At 45.4% G+C, this 19,214-nt stretch overlaps 5 protein-coding genes across 5 annotated transcripts; 2 read left to right on the top strand and 3 right to left on the bottom strand.

The window, feature by feature from the left end:
• Positions 1 to 413: 413 nt before the first annotated feature.
• DFL_004531 (uncharacterized protein) lies at positions 414 to 935 on the bottom strand (the record flags this gene model as incomplete). The annotated part of the gene is made up of 1 exon (XM_067633640.1): positions 414 to 935. One exon carries the CDS (start codon positions 933 to 935, stop codon positions 414 to 416), a length of 522 nt encoding a protein of 173 aa, XP_067491788.1.
• An 8,129-nt stretch (positions 936 to 9,064) lies between these two features.
• On the bottom strand, positions 9,065 to 10,312 carry DFL_004530 (uncharacterized protein; the record flags this gene model as incomplete). Its single annotated transcript, XM_067633639.1, has 3 exons — positions 9,065 to 9,399; positions 9,456 to 9,725; positions 9,793 to 10,312. The coding sequence occupies 3 exons, from the start codon at positions 10,310 to 10,312 to the stop codon at positions 9,065 to 9,067; spliced, it is 1,125 nt and encodes a 374-aa protein (XP_067491787.1).
• A 2,454-nt stretch (positions 10,313 to 12,766) lies between these two features.
• Positions 12,767 to 13,532, top strand: DFL_004529 (uncharacterized protein; the record flags this gene model as incomplete). Its single annotated transcript, XM_067633637.1, has 3 exons — positions 12,767 to 13,121; positions 13,212 to 13,261; positions 13,332 to 13,532. 3 exons carry the CDS (start codon positions 12,767 to 12,769, stop codon positions 13,530 to 13,532), a joined length of 606 nt encoding a protein of 201 aa, XP_067491786.1.
• A 1,188-nt stretch (positions 13,533 to 14,720) lies between these two features.
• On the top strand, positions 14,721 to 15,672 carry DFL_004528 (uncharacterized protein; the record flags this gene model as incomplete). Its single annotated transcript, XM_067633636.1, has 5 exons — positions 14,721 to 14,759; positions 14,918 to 14,939; positions 15,037 to 15,097; positions 15,166 to 15,473; positions 15,542 to 15,672. The coding sequence occupies 5 exons, from the start codon at positions 14,721 to 14,723 to the stop codon at positions 15,670 to 15,672; spliced, it is 561 nt and encodes a 186-aa protein (XP_067491785.1).
• Positions 15,673 to 15,948: 276 nt separating this feature from the next.
• Positions 15,949 to 16,668, bottom strand: DFL_004527 (uncharacterized protein; the record flags this gene model as incomplete). The annotated part of the gene is made up of 1 exon (XM_067633635.1): positions 15,949 to 16,668. The coding sequence occupies one exon, from the start codon at positions 16,666 to 16,668 to the stop codon at positions 15,949 to 15,951; it is 720 nt and encodes a 239-aa protein (XP_067491784.1).
• Between the last annotated feature and the right edge of the window lie 2,546 nt (positions 16,669 to 19,214).

Genomic DNA, 19,214 nt, shown 5'->3' with positions numbered 1-19,214 from the left:
CCTGTAAAATAAACTCCGTATAAAAACTCCAGAGGCAAAAAAACTTGGCCAGGGCTTTTCTCCTCTTGAAGAGGTTTTTATGTACAAGAAGGAGGGTGTAGAATTGAATACGCACCAAGGGGTAAGGATGAGCTACAAGACGGTGATTCAATGAGAAGGCATCTCACTCAATGGGATCCAATAAACATGTGCGCGACCAGGGTAACTTGACGGGGTTGATAGAAAAGACATTACAAAGGAAAACGGACAGTGTTGACCTGAACATCGCCCCGAATGATGTGCTGGCAGTTGTAACTGATACGTCTCGTACATGTATCAGTTTGGATGGACGAAGGTAATGTCGGAATGCTTGGAATTGTCTTCGTAGGACATTCCGTAGGCGGTGTCGTCCCTGGACTGGACGATGGCTTAGCTTAGGCCTCAACAGGCTCTGGAACTGGCTCCGGTTGACGCTTCTTGTTCTTTGGGCAAGAGTTGTAGGGGCACCACGTTGGTTCGGGTTCTGGTGCCGCAACTGGCTCTGGCTCTGGCGCCGCAATTGGTTCTGGGATGGGTTCTGGGATGGGTTCTGGCTCACGCTTCTTGTTCTTGGGGCAAGAATTGTATGGGCACCAAGTTGGTTCTGGTGCTGCTTCTGGTGCTGGCTCTGGAATTGGCTTTGGAGTACGCTTCTTCATCTTCTTAGGACAAGAGTTATAGGGGCACCAGGTGGGCTCTGGCTCTGCAACCGGTTCTGGCTCTGGCTTTGGAGCTGGAGCTGGCTCTGGAACCGGTTCTGGCTCTGCCTCCCTCTTTTTGTGAGGACAGGAGTTATACGGGCACCATATGTGGTTTGGAGCTGGCTCAGCGAGTGCAAGAGCCTCAGGATTAGCAACTGGCAAAGCCAGGATTGGGGCTGCGAGGGCCGAGAGGATGAGGATAGATTTGAGCTGCATTTTGGAGATGTTGGTAGGCCGGGTTTGCAGGTTACTTCAGTAGCTATAAGAAGGTATCGAAAAAGAGGTAATTGTGCCTTGAGGCGATGAAATCTATAGAGGTAATAGGATAGCTAGGAGACTCCTGCGTATTCGATCTTCACTGTCTTGAAGATTGATGAACCTGATGAGAGAATGGAATGACGATCAGGGGAAGTTGGGCTGACTTTATAGAAAAGCTCGCATCTGTGAGATCGTGGCCTCCTTGGACATGGGCACACCCCTACAATCATGGAATAGCTGCGGGTAGTATTGTTGCACCTACCCTCCTCTTCCTCTAACGTGGGTCCTCTCGTGGCAAGCTTGGAAATATCGAATCTTCAGACAATTTGGATCAGTACCACTCTAACTGCCAACCAATGCCTCCAGGCCTTCTAACATGCCAGCATATGCTCCTGGGACAGATAATCCTTATCCTGCGGAATTGCCGTTTGAAGCGCTCAGCTGAGACTATGTTCGTCTAGAGTTGCAATGCACTGGCCAAAGTTGCAAAGGGTAAAAGTAAAGTTATGCTGCCTTGGCACGAAGGGGGTTGCCGATGTTGGAATACGTACGGATGGAGTATTTTGGAATTACGACTAACCGTGCCAGGCCTTTAATCCCGAACCTTGATTTTCTGTGGTTTCTTGTGCCTTCTGTGCCTTGTGCCGGAGCTATAATGGACACTAAACCGTAATTTACGCGCCCAACATCCATATTCGTCCTAATGTTCGATTATTTTGCCGTAGATAGTGTGTACTATATGATCTCATCAACTGGTCTCAAACCTACCAAAACCTAACATCCGCTACACTAGTGAAGCGAATCCGAGCAGTCCCTAGGCGAGGACACCCACATGCCATAAAGTCTCAGAAAATGGAACGGTCCAATTGCTCCCGTAAGTCGCGTGCCGTGCCCATGCCTCACCATCCCTTCTCAAGAAATTAGGAGCGCATTGACGGAGGAAGGATTTCGACGCGCACATTGGATTTTTTTTTTTTTTTCCTCCCTCGTCAATTAAATTTAATTCACACCTCATCGAAAAAAAAAACAGCAGGTGACAGTGTAGGACTAGCGCTAAGCTGCTCAATACTAGCGCGCCCATTGGTCTGGATGTTAGGTGTTGTCTGGGCTTGTGCTACCTTACCCCTGCTCCACCACTGAGGACCCCGGTTACCCCAGATCAAGAAATTTTTCTTAAAGTCACGGGAAAGAATGTTTCAGAGCTCCTGACAGCATAACGACGAATCGGCAAATTGTTACTGTCTGGGAGCTGTATTAAAAGGAGCTCGGGCAGCCATCATAGGTTATCTTACAGAACGTTAGCCCCACTCTGCTGGCAGATTCCATTGGGCGTCTTATCGAAGTAGCCCTCCGAAGTCAATCCAAAAAGAACCACACAGAGGCGAGTGGTTAATCCGTGCTTTGTGTTGGCCAGGTTAATTTTCAAATTTCGATGGTTATTTTCGAACCGATCTGACGGTGTCATGGGCGGGGATATGATAACTTCTGCCGATATTATATTATGAGTTAAGTAAATAATACTTTTGTTTCACGGTCTAACGCAATTCAATTGCAATTAACATTAAAAAGCCCTCGACTTTTTTGGCGAAGGGGAAGTTCGGCAATGTTCTTGGAAGCAATATCGTTCTGGTGGGATCACTCACCACCCCCGGTCTGATGAATTCTGGGCTGCCGGTCCTGCCGGAAAAGGATAATTTCAACCTCAAAATACGAGATTAGACCCCAAGTCAGCTGTGATCATCCCACACACCATGATATTGTTCGTTGCAGAATGTTGGGCAGAGCTGGTTCGGGCAGGCCCTCCTTGCGGCTGGCGCACGGCTCGGTTTTCAGGCGATTCCACTCAGCTACCATCATAAGCGAACGAAGGAGGCTGCACAAGGGTCCTTGGAGGGTGGGCATAAAAAAAGACGCAGTGGAGCTGTGCAGAAAGGTCCTGCATCTGGCAAGTCGAATTCCATGGGTTTCAGAAGAGCAAAATTTCCTCGGTTTCGGTCGCACTACAATTTTTTATTATCTTATTTTTTTATTTCACTTGTGTGTGTGCGATGGCTTGACAGGGATAATAAAATTTTCCTGCGATGAGATATTCGCTTCCAGTGCATCTTATTATGCGTCGGCATGCATAGCGTTTTTTAGTTGTGGAACATTATTGGCCTTTGGCGAGATATGTGGATACCAAATACCACAGGGCTCAGCCGTCTTGCCGTTTCAACTCGAAACTGTCCAAATATCTTCGATTTCTGATTTGTGGGGTTCTTTCTCGAATAAAATCTTTTTTTTTTTTTGCGCATGACCTAGTCTTTAGCTAGTTCTGGACAAAGTTTTTTCCACCTGTATGCGGCTCGTCGTCATTGACTAGTGGGGAATTGACCGCAGCCGTTCAACCGATGCTAACGCAGCTAACGACAATGTATCAAATTCAAGCTTTAATTGGTATTATCTCACTTCAGAGGGTATTTAGACTTTTTCTAGCGAAGATAATAAGGCGTTAGCATGGTCAATTAGCCAGATGGATTTTGAAGTGGTGTCCTCCTAGCAGCTATCTGGCGCCCGGCATCCTACTTAGAATAAGTATTCCGTTTTAGCCTAGACACCTTTTTGCATAGCAGGGGACTTTTCCAAGGGAGCCACGCGAATGGTAAATGTGATTTGGTTTTTCAAGATTTAACATGATGGATCACTTGGTAAGGCTCTCCCAGCAACGAGCTCCCTGGCTCCACCGTTTCGAAGATCCTAGCGGTGGTCCAGGAACTCATAAAACCGGTTGAGACCTATCAGGTATTACAGAATTGAGACATACATAAAAGTGAGGCAGGTGTCCATATTAAAACAGAGTTGATAGATCGAGATAGTGTAACCACACAGGCAATACATATGAGAACGGAAACCGATCCTACACACTATTAAGCGCCGTCTGGAAATACGCCGTCCCCATACCCTCATTACAATACGAGCCAAGAGGCACCCGCCTCACTTCGCTCAGGCACAGTAGACTGTGCGAACCGAGGGGCTCAATGTCTTAACCAACGACATCGCGGCATCTAGTCGAGCTGTGGGTCTCGCGCTCGTGCACCTGAAAATATGACATCTCGAATGTATTCGTCGATCGACGGTTACATCCACATATGGACATTAAAGCCAATAACAGTTGAAGATGACACGGAATCTACCAGAAAATTTTTCCAAATAGCTTCGCTGCTCAGAGTTCCAAGATCCCCACCACGCCACCATATACTCCTTACTTGATTCCGCCCATATGCCGATAACAATAGCTTCAATAAGGATGTCGAGGTATATTTGCTATTGGGTACTATTCACTAGTTCTGCCTCGAACCCCTAAGGGAGCCAGTAATCAAGGCTGAATACATCGGTCAGAGTTGCTTCAACTCCTTATCGTGATGCCGTAGTGCCGTGGCGAAGGTTTCACGGAGGCGGGATATGACGGCTGGGGTCAATTGTCCCTGATAGGAGGATATCTTAAGATTTAGGAACGTGGTGATAACGTAACGTTTGTGGAAGGCTCGTGGAGACTATTCGGAAACGGCGAGCTCGAGAAAAAAAAAGATGTTGAGAATCCTAGACATCCATCCAAAACCTCAGGCCATGTGTGAACCCTATCGCGACGAATGGGTGTGCAGTCAGCTTTCACATTCCTCTTTTGGACGAAAAGACTCATCTCAACTTCTGGGGTCCACCCATACCTCATCGAAAGAATGTGGCAGACCTTGTCTCCGTCAGCTGTTGGGCCAACAGGCGGGTTCCAGCCTAAAGTGCGAGCTTGCGCAGGCTGCCACGCCAGCTTCAGCAACTCTTATACAGTTTCTTCAGCCCGAAGCATTGCACTTTATCCAACGTCCCAACAGACATCTCTGTAATTTCCTTTCCCTGGTTAATCACACCCTTCAATGGCTCGCTGTATACCCGTGGTTGTGGTTCTGGGACAGGTGCTGCAAGTATGGGTGCTGTTTGGGATACCAGAAGCAACGATGCACACGTGCAAGTTGTGGAAACCTTCATGATGTGTAACGTTCAAAACGTTCTTAATCTTAATTTATCCTGGATAGGCGGTTATTGATGGAGGTTGGGCGATAAGGTTGGGCCAGTTGGGAGAATCAGAAAATGGCTGGTAGCGTATAAGTATGTATTGATAACCCTTCTGAAATTAAGTTCAACCCGTTAGCAACCTTTACTATAACGACGGTACAACGACTTGAGACGGCTCAAGACTCTATCACCTACATTTACGTAACATAGCACAACAGATAATCCCGTGTCGGATTCGATTCTAAGGGGCTTGTATCGCAGATATGCATAAAAGGTACAACGTTATTTTGGCGGAGTTAGAGGTGGACAGCTCTGCAGCTTTATTTTTTATTTTACCTCAGGTGCGTCGATATCAGAATATGTTGGTATCTATAACTGATCGGGAAAAAATTAACGCTGGTTGAAGAAACATCTGGACTTTTATATCCAAATCCTAGGCATGCCAATGGCATTGGCCAGATGACTTCCAAATTTGCAAAAAACTTTCTATGACCTGGCACTTCCACAGCCTCTACATGGTCTTCCTTCGCAGCCAATTCTGTGCTGCAATTTGCAAAGTTTCGAATATCAAGCTTTTTGGCTGGCGGGACGCCTCAGTTACGCAAGCTTAATTTGGGCGTTTCTCGTCGACGGATAGTAGCTTCCGCCGGCATAGCTGCTACCTGGCTAGAGTCGTCTTGACAGTCGTCTCTAAATTCCTTACCAGGTTAAGGATCAACGTTCAAGTGACCAAAATGCTGTCGAGGCCCCCCTGGACATGGGTACAACCCATGGCCCTAGCCGTTTGATAGTCCCTGACTTTTGCCCGATCCGCTCTTCCAAGACCAAAAATCGATCTAGGGAATTGCGCACACCGAGTTCACCGGTCCGGGTTTTGAGATATAAAATTCAAAATGTCGGATAATCTGGCCCCGATGAATTCATGAAAAAAGAGCATAGGCAAGGTCAGCTCTTTTTTCGGGATATTTTACGGTATCCAGGATCTCTTAGTGACTCTGTAGAGCTCTTGTCAACGGAATCTGTGGGGTTCTATGAGATCATGGTGCTTTGTATGAGAATGTTTTATATTTAGCCTTAATTGCCTTTCAGACAGCCGGGTTTGAGCCGGTAGCCCTAAGTTCATAACTACTAATGAAAGGCAATCTGGCACTTGTATTCGGGGAAATCACAAGGGAAAGTTAAAATCTAACAACTCATCTATATCATACCAGAGACTCCGAATATATTGGTTTTGAATTTGGAAATTTTTATTTCTAGTTACAACAGCATCGAAGTTGGTATTGACTACAATGTCCTAGTTTGTGGGATTTTGTACAATCATCTCGAAATTTGTGTTGACGGTGGGGAATGGCTAATCAACCCTGAGTGGTGGAAAAATCGATATCCACTTTTGATGGCGCTAAGTTATGCAGGTACGACATCGGTGGAGTAGAACGTTAGGGAGATGCAAAAAGAAAACGCACGATTAAGTATAACTACTAATGTTTTTGGAGCGCTTTTGTCGAGCTCGAGCTCGAATTCAAATAGGTACTCAGTTGATTGATTGAAATTCTAGCCTGCCCTCGCATACAAAGTATCTCTACCTTCCGTAGCTTTATATTCTATCTACACGTATGCCGCCATATAATATTACATAACAAAAACATGAGTTCCTCCTTGTCCTTGAAGCATGATGTGAAGTCAACACAATGTTCAGGACAAAATCTTGGGTTCCCGTTCAATGATGCAGGTGCTCCACCTTTTCTGTTCCTAAGGCTTTTTTTCTTTGAAAAATGCAGAAAACATTTGGAAGCACTACCATTGTAAATTTCTATTTCAAACAAAGCCGTGGAAGCGTTGGATTCCCTATCCTCCAATCCGAGCACTGGGGTACCCAATTCGGTATCCAACTATAGCTACCGAGCGGGGCACCCGTAACTTCTAACGCAAAGACGAAGCTGAGGTATATCGCAAGCCTGAATTGCATAATGGTTAAATTGACTGCGGCGAGGATCTCAGTGCTGATCAGACAATGGTATCGATGTTGTGGAATTGTGTTCTGTGTTACTTTAAAAATACGATGTTTGCTGGGATGGCAACGTTTCGAAATGCCAGGTTCAAGGGTGGATCCCGTCAAAGTTTCGGCGTCGCAGATGGGGTATTCCAATATATAACTTGTATTATGCCTGTTCTTAGATTTAAAAAATTCTCATTAGAACGTGTAATTAATAGAGTGAGATTTGCAATTTCGAATACGTACTAGTTTGAGGATGAGGGTAATTCGAGAAGAGATCTTTGAAATATCGAAGGCCTAGAACGCAAACAATGTACGGCTTGTTGCCGAACAAGCGAGGAATACCATGGAAAGAGATATATTATAATTTACTCGTCGGCGGGAGTGGCTACCGACTATACTTTATAACTTAAGCAGAAAGTCTAACGCTATGTAGCATCTGCGCGAACCTGTCAATGCAAGTATACACATTTGTGTCCATCTCTTGACCACGGAGTCTATCTTACCTCAAATCCGGAGGCGGAGTCTATCGATGTATCGATAAGTAATCCAGTGCATCAAAATCTATATATGTATCAATTAGTTTAATCATCAGAAGAATGAAAAGTTTAAAACGATACCAATGAAAGATAAGTACGGACTTACCCCACAGTTCATGTTTTCTGGCAACATAAGCCACAGTTTTGTCTGCCTACATATCCTTGTAGATGCGTTGTGTCCATATTTGTGGTTGCTAGCTTATTCTGAAAGGATTCGTCAGTGCCGACAGGGCAGTGTAGGTGCATGGTATACTTGCCGGATTCCCCTCCGAAACTCTTTTTGAGGCTAAAATCTCACTCTAGAGTAACGGCTGAAACAACGTTTGAAAATATAGAACCCGATCTACAATGCTGAGAACACCTTGGCTTGGGTATCTTCCACTGTCCCGTATGTCCAGATACGACCATGTTAATTACAATGCATATAGAATTTTTGAGCCTTTCACGGTGTCATCTATAGCATAGTAAGCTAAGGCTAGGGGCGATCTATAGCTTAGAGCCTACGATCACGAGTTCTCACTGCATAGCAGTTTAGCCATGAAACCGGTCTGCGCCCGCCCGAATTTTAGTGTTTCAAATTGATCGGTCAACGTGTCAAACTCGTTTTGCGTTGCGAGATAAAATCCAACAATTCCACATCTACAAGGTAGACGTCGACGTACTGGGTATGGGTACGAGCTTAAGGAAGGCCCTTCCGACCACTTGAACCCTCCTTGTGAGGTCTTCAATGCCCGCCTCGCCTGAAAGGAGGCTAAATGCCTACGATAACTGACCAACCGAGCCCGCTGGCGAGTCTGGTACCCCATTACTCATATACTTTTTCCTTTACCTTTTTGCTTTTTACTTGCCGAACTGTGTTGCAGATGTTGTAAAATTGGTGCAAAATTCAGCCGACCTTTAAGTATAATGATAAAGTAAATCCCCTACTTTTAGTCGGGCAGTAAATTATAAAGGAGAATAAGTACTTAAATCGGGTTTGCGATAGAAGTTGATGATTGACAAACTCGGTGTCAATTATAGGATTATTACATGTCGTTGAAGGAAACGCTCCAGCGGTATAGTAGGGTAGAATATATAAACATGGAAGGGAATGCGGGCCAGATTCTCGCATGTATGTACATGTACATGCAGGAACCCAACGAGTCCAAAGGAACCCGGCCTGACAGGCATATTAAAACTCCAAGGTCCACTAATCAATCGATATCAACTTGTCGGCGATATCAAACCAAAGCAAAGAGGCACTCAAAAAACCGGGTACCCCGAGAAAAACGGCTTGAAGGACCGCGTAAACAAAAGAAATCTCGCTCAGAATATAAAACTAATGAGATTTTGAGACACTGTATTCAACAATATCGCCGCTTAAACTGGAGAGCTTCCACGAGAAGAGTCAACGCGGACACCAGGGCCACCCTTTTCCTTGTCTGCAGACTTTTCGTCGCTCTTACCGTCGGCCGTCGTAGAGTAAACATCGGTCGTAGCGCCAATGATAGATGGAGCCTTCTTGATGATCAATGCACGGATTGCGGGGACGCAAGGGCAGATAGAATGTGCATCTCAGCCATACCCCAAATCAACCACTCGGACTGGTCCGGTGGTAAAAGGCTAGGAGCAAGGATCTTGTGGAGGGAGTAGAAGCGAAAACCACATGCAATGCAGGCCAAAGCACCGACACCGAATGTAAGGGAGGCAAGAAGACGTTCACGGTTGCCTTGGGTGATCTTCCAGACCAAGGGGAGAGGAATAAGCCAAATAACGACGTCTGTAACGATATTGAGGGCGCCGGTAACGTCCATGGACTTAAGCCACATGCCTGTCTTGCAGGAAGCAGTAAAGTATTCCATGCCTAGAAAGTCGTATGTTGGTAAATATGCAAGAGAGTAGAATCTATGGCTATCTTACCATCGAAAGAAAGAACGGGGCTGCAACGAAAGACCCATGTGAAGATCATAGCAAGTGAATTTCCCAAAGAGACAACCCAAGTGACGCCAACGGCGACACGGAGAGGCCGCCACTGGGTCAAACCCCAGTAGAAAAGCAAATGTGAGGTCTTGATGAAGAAAACACCAACAGGATAGAGGACCTCAGAAGCCTTTCCGGAGTATTGGTCGTGAATATAGTCGAGCCATGATCGATCCCAGTTACCTTGGAAGTGAGTTGGGCCGTTAAGCACTATAACCGACTGTTAGCACATCTTGCATTTTTCAATTTCTAGATGAAAGATCATATAGTAACGTACTTGCAGCGTTCATGGTGCCGAAACCAAAGGCAACAAGTGCGGCAAATAGAAGAACGTAGTCATGACCACGGATAAAGCCATTGATCGTAATACGAGAATATACTCGGATAGCAATAAAGGCGGCCATCAAAACAGTGAACATGACAAGAACACCAATGAACTGGATCGACTTATTGTAGGGATGTCCCGCCGCTGGCATCACTTGGTTGACCATGTCCACCGAGTCTGGAAATGGGATTCCGACATTCTCACCGAAGAAATCAAACAGGAATTGAGTGCGTTCCAGCGATGTTCCGAGATATGGAGCCAATTGAGGGGCAGCGAGCGTTTTGTTCCCAATCTCAGGTCTGTTGAGAAACTCAGCAATGCTCAAGGAAACATCCAAGGATTTTGTTTTCCTCCATTCGCCTCCCTGCGCTAGCCAAGATAATGCGCCACAGACGTTATTGAGCAAGCTAAAAACACTGGCGGTCACATTTGTGGCCGTTAAGATGGCCTCCTCGGAATTAGAGAGAGACATTCTGAAAGATTAAAGGTTTGAAGAGAGTGAAAAGACTTTAAAGTGAATCCGCAAATCAAGTCGACGACGAAGGAAGTTTTAGAAGCCGGTGCCTGGATTTCTTGAGGAATCCAGAAAACCAGACCGCCGACCTCTAGAACCTTTATACATCGTCATACCTTGAGTGCTGCTAGCTCCATCAATGACAGACCGGTGCATGCCCCTGCAGATGTTTCGACCATTGGGGAACTTTTTAGGAATTTTCCTAATATGCTATTGAGACCAAAATTCCTTATTAGCGACGCTAAACTAGACTTGGGAGTCGATATGAGACTTTTGACAACTTAATGTGAAGCCGTACGTTACGCCATCGAGAAAGAAAGATGCAAAGAAGATGCCAAGAAGGTTCCTGAGAGGGGTTCACTGAAAGGAAAACCGTCATATAGTCAAAATTCCCATGATATTGTGCGGAAAAGGCAAAGGCATGTGGGGTAACACCCATGACCATGATTGTTGCTTTAGAGTTCGGATTTTTTTTTTTTTTTCCCAACGCCACCATTTCGAAAACTCCACTATCGCACATGATATCAATCGACGTCTCCACCACATTGTAGTGGGGTTCCTCGATTTTCTCGTCTACATGATCCAATCGGAGCAATCGAGAAATTTCACGACGCTCTCTCCGTCGAGATCAGCACAGTTGCAGGCAGGAAGAGCATCCAACAGCGGTGATCAGGTGTAGAGTCCTGAAGGAACCGCAAGATGCGGAACGAAAGGTTTGCATGCATACTAAACATTTTTCTCAGACGATGAATTGGAGCTTTGGTTTTCCCAAATCTTTTTTGGGAAGAGCAAGACAATAGGTGGGGCAAAAACATGTGGGTTCTCGAAATAGGCCCCTCGTTCTCGATCTCTATCGCAAGGAATACTTTGGCGGGTTTCTGAATCACACAGCTCCACATCAACTCCCTGTTCAAGGCGGAATAGAAAATTACTGCCATCGTCATCTCGGAATTCCATGCACATATATGACCACTCTAGCTGCGAGCCAAGGCCAGGTTCAATCCACGGAGTTTTAAACATGTCACTTATATTTATATTTCGTTAAAAAATAATATTCAATCCTTAACAGCCAAAAGCTTTAAAGTAACATCCGTCGAGTACCTTTGTGATATCATCCAGGTGTTCGGATTCAGATATCAATTGTTTCTCGCCGAATAGGAAGGAATCTAGTCCATATTCGGGGCTGATTGGCGGAAATTGTCCCATCCTATCAGAACCTGCATTGAGCAATATGGTCGATTTGCGCACTTGAAACTCCCATGTGGACCCCTGTCGATGTCACCAAACTCGGAAGGATGTGCGTAATGTTAGAGAGCCTTTGATATGACACTCCGGCAAGCCTGACAGCGCAGCCGGACTTCTCCCAGCTGGCGCACTTTTAAATTTTGCGTAATAGAATTCAAAGATATGTGGAAGAAAACCCTAGCCGGCAGAAGAGGGATATCATTCGAGGCTAGGATATCTGTAAACATACACCATGGCTGTATGCACGAAAAGGTCAAAGGCCTCTGAAGGCCCTAAAGAGTTCGTTCTTAGAGATTTTTTTCTTCACTATCCGCCGCTGAGCTCACGGAGTGGTTTTCTAGAGGGCATAATCTTAGCGGGTCATAGTGTGTTGTCGCGACTCTATAGATTGATATCACGGCCCCTTCGCGTTAAGGAAACGGCAGCAACTGATCATAAGAAACGCTAAAATGGATGTGTATGCAAACACTTGCAGAATTCGCTTGAGAGAATCTACTGAGCCAGTTTGGAAGGTCGGCCGAGGAATGCTCACTCTCAGGAACCGACACCGTGGGCTGCCACCATACTGTAGAATTCGCTGGTATCAATTGTCTAGATCTCGCCGCTAACCTTCCGTAAGAAGTTAGATTACTAGAAAGCTTAAAGGCCAATCTGAAATAACGCCTCACTTGACCAGGAGTTTGCATAGCATTATAGGGACGATTCCGCAGACAAGGGCCCTTGTCAGCTTGTGCATATTGACTGCGGTTACTAGGATTGAGATGAACCGTTACCCATCATTTCATCTAGTCTCTCGCAACAACGTAGACGCAGCATCATACGGCCGACCAGTCTCTTGGCTTCAATTTGATCATTTGGGTGAATGGAATCTAATAGAACGAAGCACGGGTCACCGCCTCCCTCTCGAACGTTAGCCATAACTTTTTGGCGTCAGGGACTTTTAAAATCTTCTTCATTCGGTGTCTAGGCTATAGGCCCAAGCTCGGATCATCATGGGCTCCCACTATCACAGGAAAACATATAAAGGCCCCTCTCATCCTTTCATTGATCCTTTCTACAGATCAACAGACGATTCCGACTCGACCTCAAGATAGCGGCCTCATAGCTACATAGCTTCATCAGACTTCCCTTGTAACTGATAGACAGCAAGCTATAGCGAATATCAATATGATTTTTCAAAACCTCCTCTCTACGAGCTTTCTACTCTTGCTTGCTAGTCAATTGGCACCCACCTCTGCAAACCCTGTTCCTGAGGATGTAACTCGCAGGTCTTTCTACAATGACGCTACTTTTGCATTGCTCAAAGACCACCGGAACTATGCCAGGGAACAAGCAGCGAGTGGATATGGAGAATCCGCTAAGAAGGAGAATGTTAAGAGAGATTTGGTCCCCTCTCGTTTCGTCAAGAGAGATCTCGCGTGGAACCCAAGTCGCCTCTGGGGACTGGTTTTGCTGGCGGATGGGGCAACCAGTCCTACTACCACGAAACTGAATGCGATACTAAACCGGGTAGAAAATATTGGTACGGCTTCCTAACCAGGTTGCGGTGGATGGGTTCCAGATTTTGTCAACACACTGTGTACCTGGGGCGTACTTTGGAGCGCCATACAAGTAACATATGTTCTGGCCGTTTGGAAGGTTGTCGAGCGTCCACCAAGTCATGTTGGTCCAATAGGATCGTTGACGACCGCCCTGGGTTGCTCGCAGCAGCTCTAACACCAACTCTTACTAGACTACCAACAATGCTACATACAAGAACCACAAGGTCCGAACTATTTATGACTGCTTGTTGAACCGCACTGCTATTGAGTACGGTGACAATGTTGCCGCCTTCGGCTTCAAGCCAGTCCAGTACATCCTCGACGACATCAAGTACTACAGGTTCTACGATAACAACAACTTTGCCTGGTTTACTGCCTGCCCAAGCACTTAGCCAGGAGCCTGGAAGCGTCACGTTGAGGACGTCCAGAAGCGCGGGCTCCTTGAAAAGCGTTGCTGGGATTGCAAGGGCATCAACCCCATTTGGGATTTCTTCCCACCACAGGCCCGCAATCCACTTGCCGACAAAACCGACATTCATGACTACGCATCCGCCATTGACTTCCCTAAAACATTCAATGAGTATAGGCGTATGGTTGTCACCTACTGGCCACCTAGCGTTAATAGGCTTGTGGTGGTTGATGGCCATACTTGCGTTCAGGCGGCCGTTAGCAGGCCTGGTCTCCGTCATTGGACCGTTAGATTCTTTGACGAGGCACAAAATGGCTATGCCCAAGCTACCGACGAGTACGATCCACAACCCACTGACTACTTGTAAATACCCCTTCTACAGTTCGAAGGTTTCCTAGTGAAATCTTTTGCTGAGATCAATTCCCTTCTTTCCGTGTATAGGCTTTTTGCTATAGTCATACATACACATTTCCTTGCCTTTGACCTTGAAACCGCACAATTTACTATTCTATGTGTATAGTTTCACACTTTCATTATTCATGTTTGAAGGCTGCGAACTTTCTCAGATTCACAAGGTTGAATCTCGACACACTCCCCCGCGGTCTCGCAAATTAGCAGTTGCCCCGTGGGGCTTCATTTCTCCTTCCGTGTCTCCTGAGTCCCGATAATTCACAATTTCAGCTGCGCTTTGGGAGCTACAGGATCACAATTTTTGCGTCTATTCTTTTATTCCCTTAGCACTTCTCATACATTTCTATGGCCCAATCCTGTATAATTAAGGTCAGCTCTCCTTTTGGTATATATAGTTGCATCGCGATTTGCATGTATTCTATAAGAAATACAATATATATAGTACCTGAAAATTTGGAATCTACTTACAGGTATCATATATACCGCAGTTTAGTAAATCCCTTCCAATAGCGGCTTCTCGGCCCGTGGCGTGGCGTGGCGTGGCGCTCTATGGATCTGCAGGGTCTCGGCCCAAGACATGATCAGTCAACCCTTTGATGCAGGTGTTGTATTTTGTGTGTTGTGGCGGCGTCGGCTTTGTTGTTCCTGGAAGGGAACAGGTTGTCAAAGTGAAAGAGGCAAACTGGGAGATCGATAGTTGAAGCTATCGTGAATCCCTTTTGTATTGCTATTGAAGTTGTGTCGATGATCGATTATTTACATGAGGGTTGCTTGTTTTAATAGTGGGAAGCAGGATCACGTGACGTCATAAAGCCTGTTGGGGCGCAACAGGCTTGTGCCACAGACTAAACCAATTTAGGCAACCGGTCTAAATGGGGCTGGATATTCGTCATCTGTCACACGGCTGACTCTGTGTGACAACCTCACGATATGATCGATATTGCTAATCGCCTATAGCTCGTTAACGCTATTTATAAAAGTATATAAAGCACTCTCAATCCACGAGGCCCCTCAGGATCTTGGAATGTTTCTGGATAAATAATTTGAAAACGCTCAAATTTCTGACGTATATGCAGCCGAGCCATTCAGGATGAATGAGCTAATGAACGAAATAATACCGGGTTTGTATCTCGGAGAGTATGTCGAAACTTCCCCTATATACTCCTTGTAATAGCTATTCCTGGATTAATATTGCTGGCGTTCAGTATCTTTGCGGCCCGCAACCCATCCTACCTTCGGAACCACGGAGTAACACACATTCTAACGATTGCCAGAGGTTCACTGGGCCTGCTGAGCTCCACCTTTGAATCAAACGATACTGGGGCCCCATTCAAACACCGTCAAATTGAACTAGACGATTTACCAGACGAAAAATTGCTTGATCATTTGGAAAACGGAGTTGACTTTATTGATAGTGTTTTAAGCGGGAACTTTAGCGAAGGAGAAGGATGCAAAGTTTTGGTCCATTGCCTACAGGGAATGAGTCGCAGTACTAGCTTCGTTATAGCTTACTGTAAGTAGATTGTTGTTTGGAAATTTTATATTGCCTTTGCATCAGCTGATTGTGATATGGATCGATAGTGGTATGGAAAAATAAGGTTACAGTAGGAAATGCGTTAGAGATGGTTCAAGAGAAACGGAAGAAGGCTCGACCAAACTCGGGATTCTATAGACAATTACTAGAATGGGAAGCTAGATGTAAAGAGGATTAAGATTCATGATTCATAGCATAAATTAATACAGGAGCAATTGCAAATTTGTGTACTGATACAAAAATTAAGTTTTCAACTCGAATATTAGCGTACATACATGTGTGGGATTTAAAACAATAAGGTGATCTTAAAAGCCATTATTAGATAGGAAACAAGAAGATTGTCGTGAATCTCAAGATTAATCAACAGATCCTAGGGAGCTTCGATGCATCATTTGGAGGAAATTGTCTTTGTATGGTCAATGACACAACTCGAACCGATTGACGATAGATTACATCAGGCCTTGGGCCCTTTGTAATCTCCGTCTACTCCGTACCATGGTTGATAGTATGGTGGTCGGACCTTTGCAGGTAATTTCCATGATTCAGACTTCTTGGTCGGGGTTGCGGTAGGCTTAGACGTAGTGGTAGTGGTTTTAATGGTAGTAGTAGTAGTAGTAGTAGTAGTAGTGGTTGGCTTGAGTTTGCGCACTGGCTCTGGCTGCTCTTCCGGGTCCTCTGGATTCTCGATAATTGGAGGGCCCGTGTATTGAGGGAAAGGTAGGATGTGGATAGGCTTGTCAGGATCTACGGCTGCGGCAGACCGACCTCCAATTTTCTCGCTGATCTCTCGCCACTTGTATGGTTTGGTGTTCGGCGTTGGACCTGGCTTCACAATTGCCATTCGAACGATGGTTGCTGGGTTTACGATAGGTTTAACGTGGATAGGTTTAACGTGGATCGGTTTAACGTGGATCGGTTTAACGTGGATAGAGTGTGGCTTTGGCATGGGATTGCCATAGATGGGCCGTAGATTTGGCTTGGGTCGAACATAGATGGGTCGCGGATCTGGCTTTGGTTTCGCAATTGGTGCAGTGGTTTCGTAGACAATATTAAGGGATGGCGATTTAGGGTCGCGCTTGGCGGGAGTCGGTTTGTAGTCATCAAGGGATGGAGCGGGAACGGCCAGGGCTCCACCAAGGACAGTGATAATTGAGAGGAGGTGAATTAATTGCATTTTGCAATACTCGGAAAATTATTAATAATAGATATTATTTTTGTTCTGAAAAACGAAGGGAATAAGAAGCCGGCTTCTTGATTTAACTGAGTAGAATGGTGAAATGAATGGTTAAATTTCGTAAAGAATGTGTATGTGGCTCAAGTAATGAGTATTGAATTGATCGATCTATAGAGAAAAAAGGATATAAGATCTATACCGTCGAGATATGCTATCTTTATAGACATATTCATTCTGGAGGTCTCGAATCGAATCCCTGATTTGACAAGCTAGTCTCTAAACCATATGTTTACTCACGATTCAGAGAAGAAATTAAACCTGTCCCACAGTAATGTCAGCATCATCAATGCAATAGACGGTATGTCGAAAATCCCTACGCGTATTTAGTAGGTGCTCTGGTTATCAAATTCTGCATAACTTTCATGAATATGCTGTTCAGTAGTGCTGACAGGACCTGTTGGAGTTGTTGACATGCATCGGTGTTTCAGCACCTCGCTTGTCACCGCAGGCTGACAGGGGCAAAACCATTGCCAAATCTTCTTATCAATGCTACAGATGGCCGCACTCTATTATTCGCAGAAGAAGCGAGAAAAAGGTTGTAGAGATATAAAAGGATTATTGACAGCATCTGTTTCAAACTTCGACATGGGCAGGAAAGGAGGGGTTGCGGGTATGCGGTCGTGTGTAAGATACCACCCTCCGTGTGTTGCAACGTTGGTGGATGCATATTCTATTATATTATAAATCATCAACTAGAAGCATGTATTTAGTAAATAAGCTTTCCATTAGAATGCTGATGGAAACCAGAACAAATTTCAAACACGATATCCAAGCTATAACCACCCTCGCCATTTGGACACCCGCATTATGTTTTCTACTCTACGCTATGTGTACCATAAGGTACACTATCTAAAGCCTGAAGCAAACTAATAGTTTGATCTCGGATCTATATATTCGCATGACTTAATGCGCCTTAATTAAACGAAGATCGTCTGAATAGGAATTTGAGCGCGAGGGGTGTTCACGGAAGCTTGGTGTACCGAATGAAATTCTTCCCGGGGGCTTGGTACTTTGTGAATGCCGTCTTCGATCCCCCCCTTATTCCAGGGTGCTATCTTGTCAAGTAAATACTCAAATATACATGTCCTAACATACCTAGAAGCGGCCTAGCAAGAGCATCGACGACGGAAGGGACTGCTCTAGTCGTAGAGTATAGCTAGAACACTGGAATTATATACACGTTTATAACAACCAAATCAGGCTATACTCCCTCCTATTAATCTAGTACATCTATATATATATTCGGAAAAAAAGATTGTAGCATAGTCAGTTAGAATCAGGTAACCTAAGACTAGTAATGATTGTTCGGAAAAGGGGATCCGCGGAGTCTGTTGCATATTTTGCGTTGACAATGGGCACTAGGACAACGAGACTTCCAAGCTACGCGTCTCGAAGCCTGAAGCCTTGCCCTTGTCAATAGAAGCAAGTGATATAAGAGCAATTAACCATAGCGGGGCAACTTAGGTATCTATGAACTTGATATCCAAGGTCCCAAGGATCCAAGACCAAGATTGCGCGATATCGCAGCCTAACCTTCCGAGAGCTGGTAGCTAATGTTAGCTAATTTGGGTAGCTAGTAGCAAAATCGGCCCTGCAAGGCCAATTTATTGGAGCGTATATCGGTTTATACGAACTGCCCTTTTCTTGCCGTCGATTCCCGCGCAAGCTAGGGTTTTGCGGCCCAATTGCAACTCAAACTATAGCCATAGCTAGCCCGGACGGCCCACAGGAAGTAAGCTTCATTATTTCCGGGCATAGGTCTTGTCGGTTGATCAAAATTCAAGCGTCTATATGCACGTACCTGCGCAAGCCCCGCTTTCAAGATGTACTTATCCCCGGATTCTCTAGTTCACACCCCCATGTTTCCTTCTAGATATTACTTTTGAAGCTTTCGTTGTTGGGCTTTCACGAGTTCGGCCTGCTGTTTTTTGTAACCCAATCTTGGCACCTTCCCGTTCCAACATGCGCCAAGCGCAATTGCCTGGGATGTCGCGACATGCATAAACAAACCACCGCCTGCGTCTCGATATCGACGGTACTCTTTTGAGGCCCTTTTCCGAACCAGCTGGTCCTTATGCATTGGCACTAGGCACCTGGAAACACCATCCAGTGTCGCGCGAGCATTGCAGCTCTTTCCTGTTCAAGTTATAGCTAAGCAATACCGAAGCCTTGGCTTATGGGGGAAACGAACGTAGCGATTTTGCATGCCGCAGCGGGTGGCGGTTTGACCGCAAGGGCAATGTGGATTTTCGAATGTGGCATATATGGTATAAACCCAATGGCGCCTTAGGCCCAGGACTGTACGAATATATACCAGATTTACAGCATGAACCCTTGTTTGTTTCTCTTCAGCGGACTGGGGGCTTATCTTGAGATCTAGTGATATCCTTTACCCGTCCGGTCTATCGACGACTAAGGAAACTGAGTGATACACCCAAGAACCATGCAGATGACACCGAACCTTCGGTTTTGCGAATACAATTGGT

This window comes from Arthrobotrys flagrans (genome assembly GCF_004000055.1).
Source record: "Arthrobotrys flagrans strain CBS H-5679 chromosome Unknown unitig_0, whole genome shotgun sequence".
In the NCBI taxonomy this organism is placed as follows: Eukaryota; Fungi; Ascomycota; class Orbiliomycetes; order Orbiliales; family Orbiliaceae; genus Arthrobotrys; species Arthrobotrys flagrans.
This window is presented reverse-complemented; position numbering and strand designations above follow the sequence as displayed.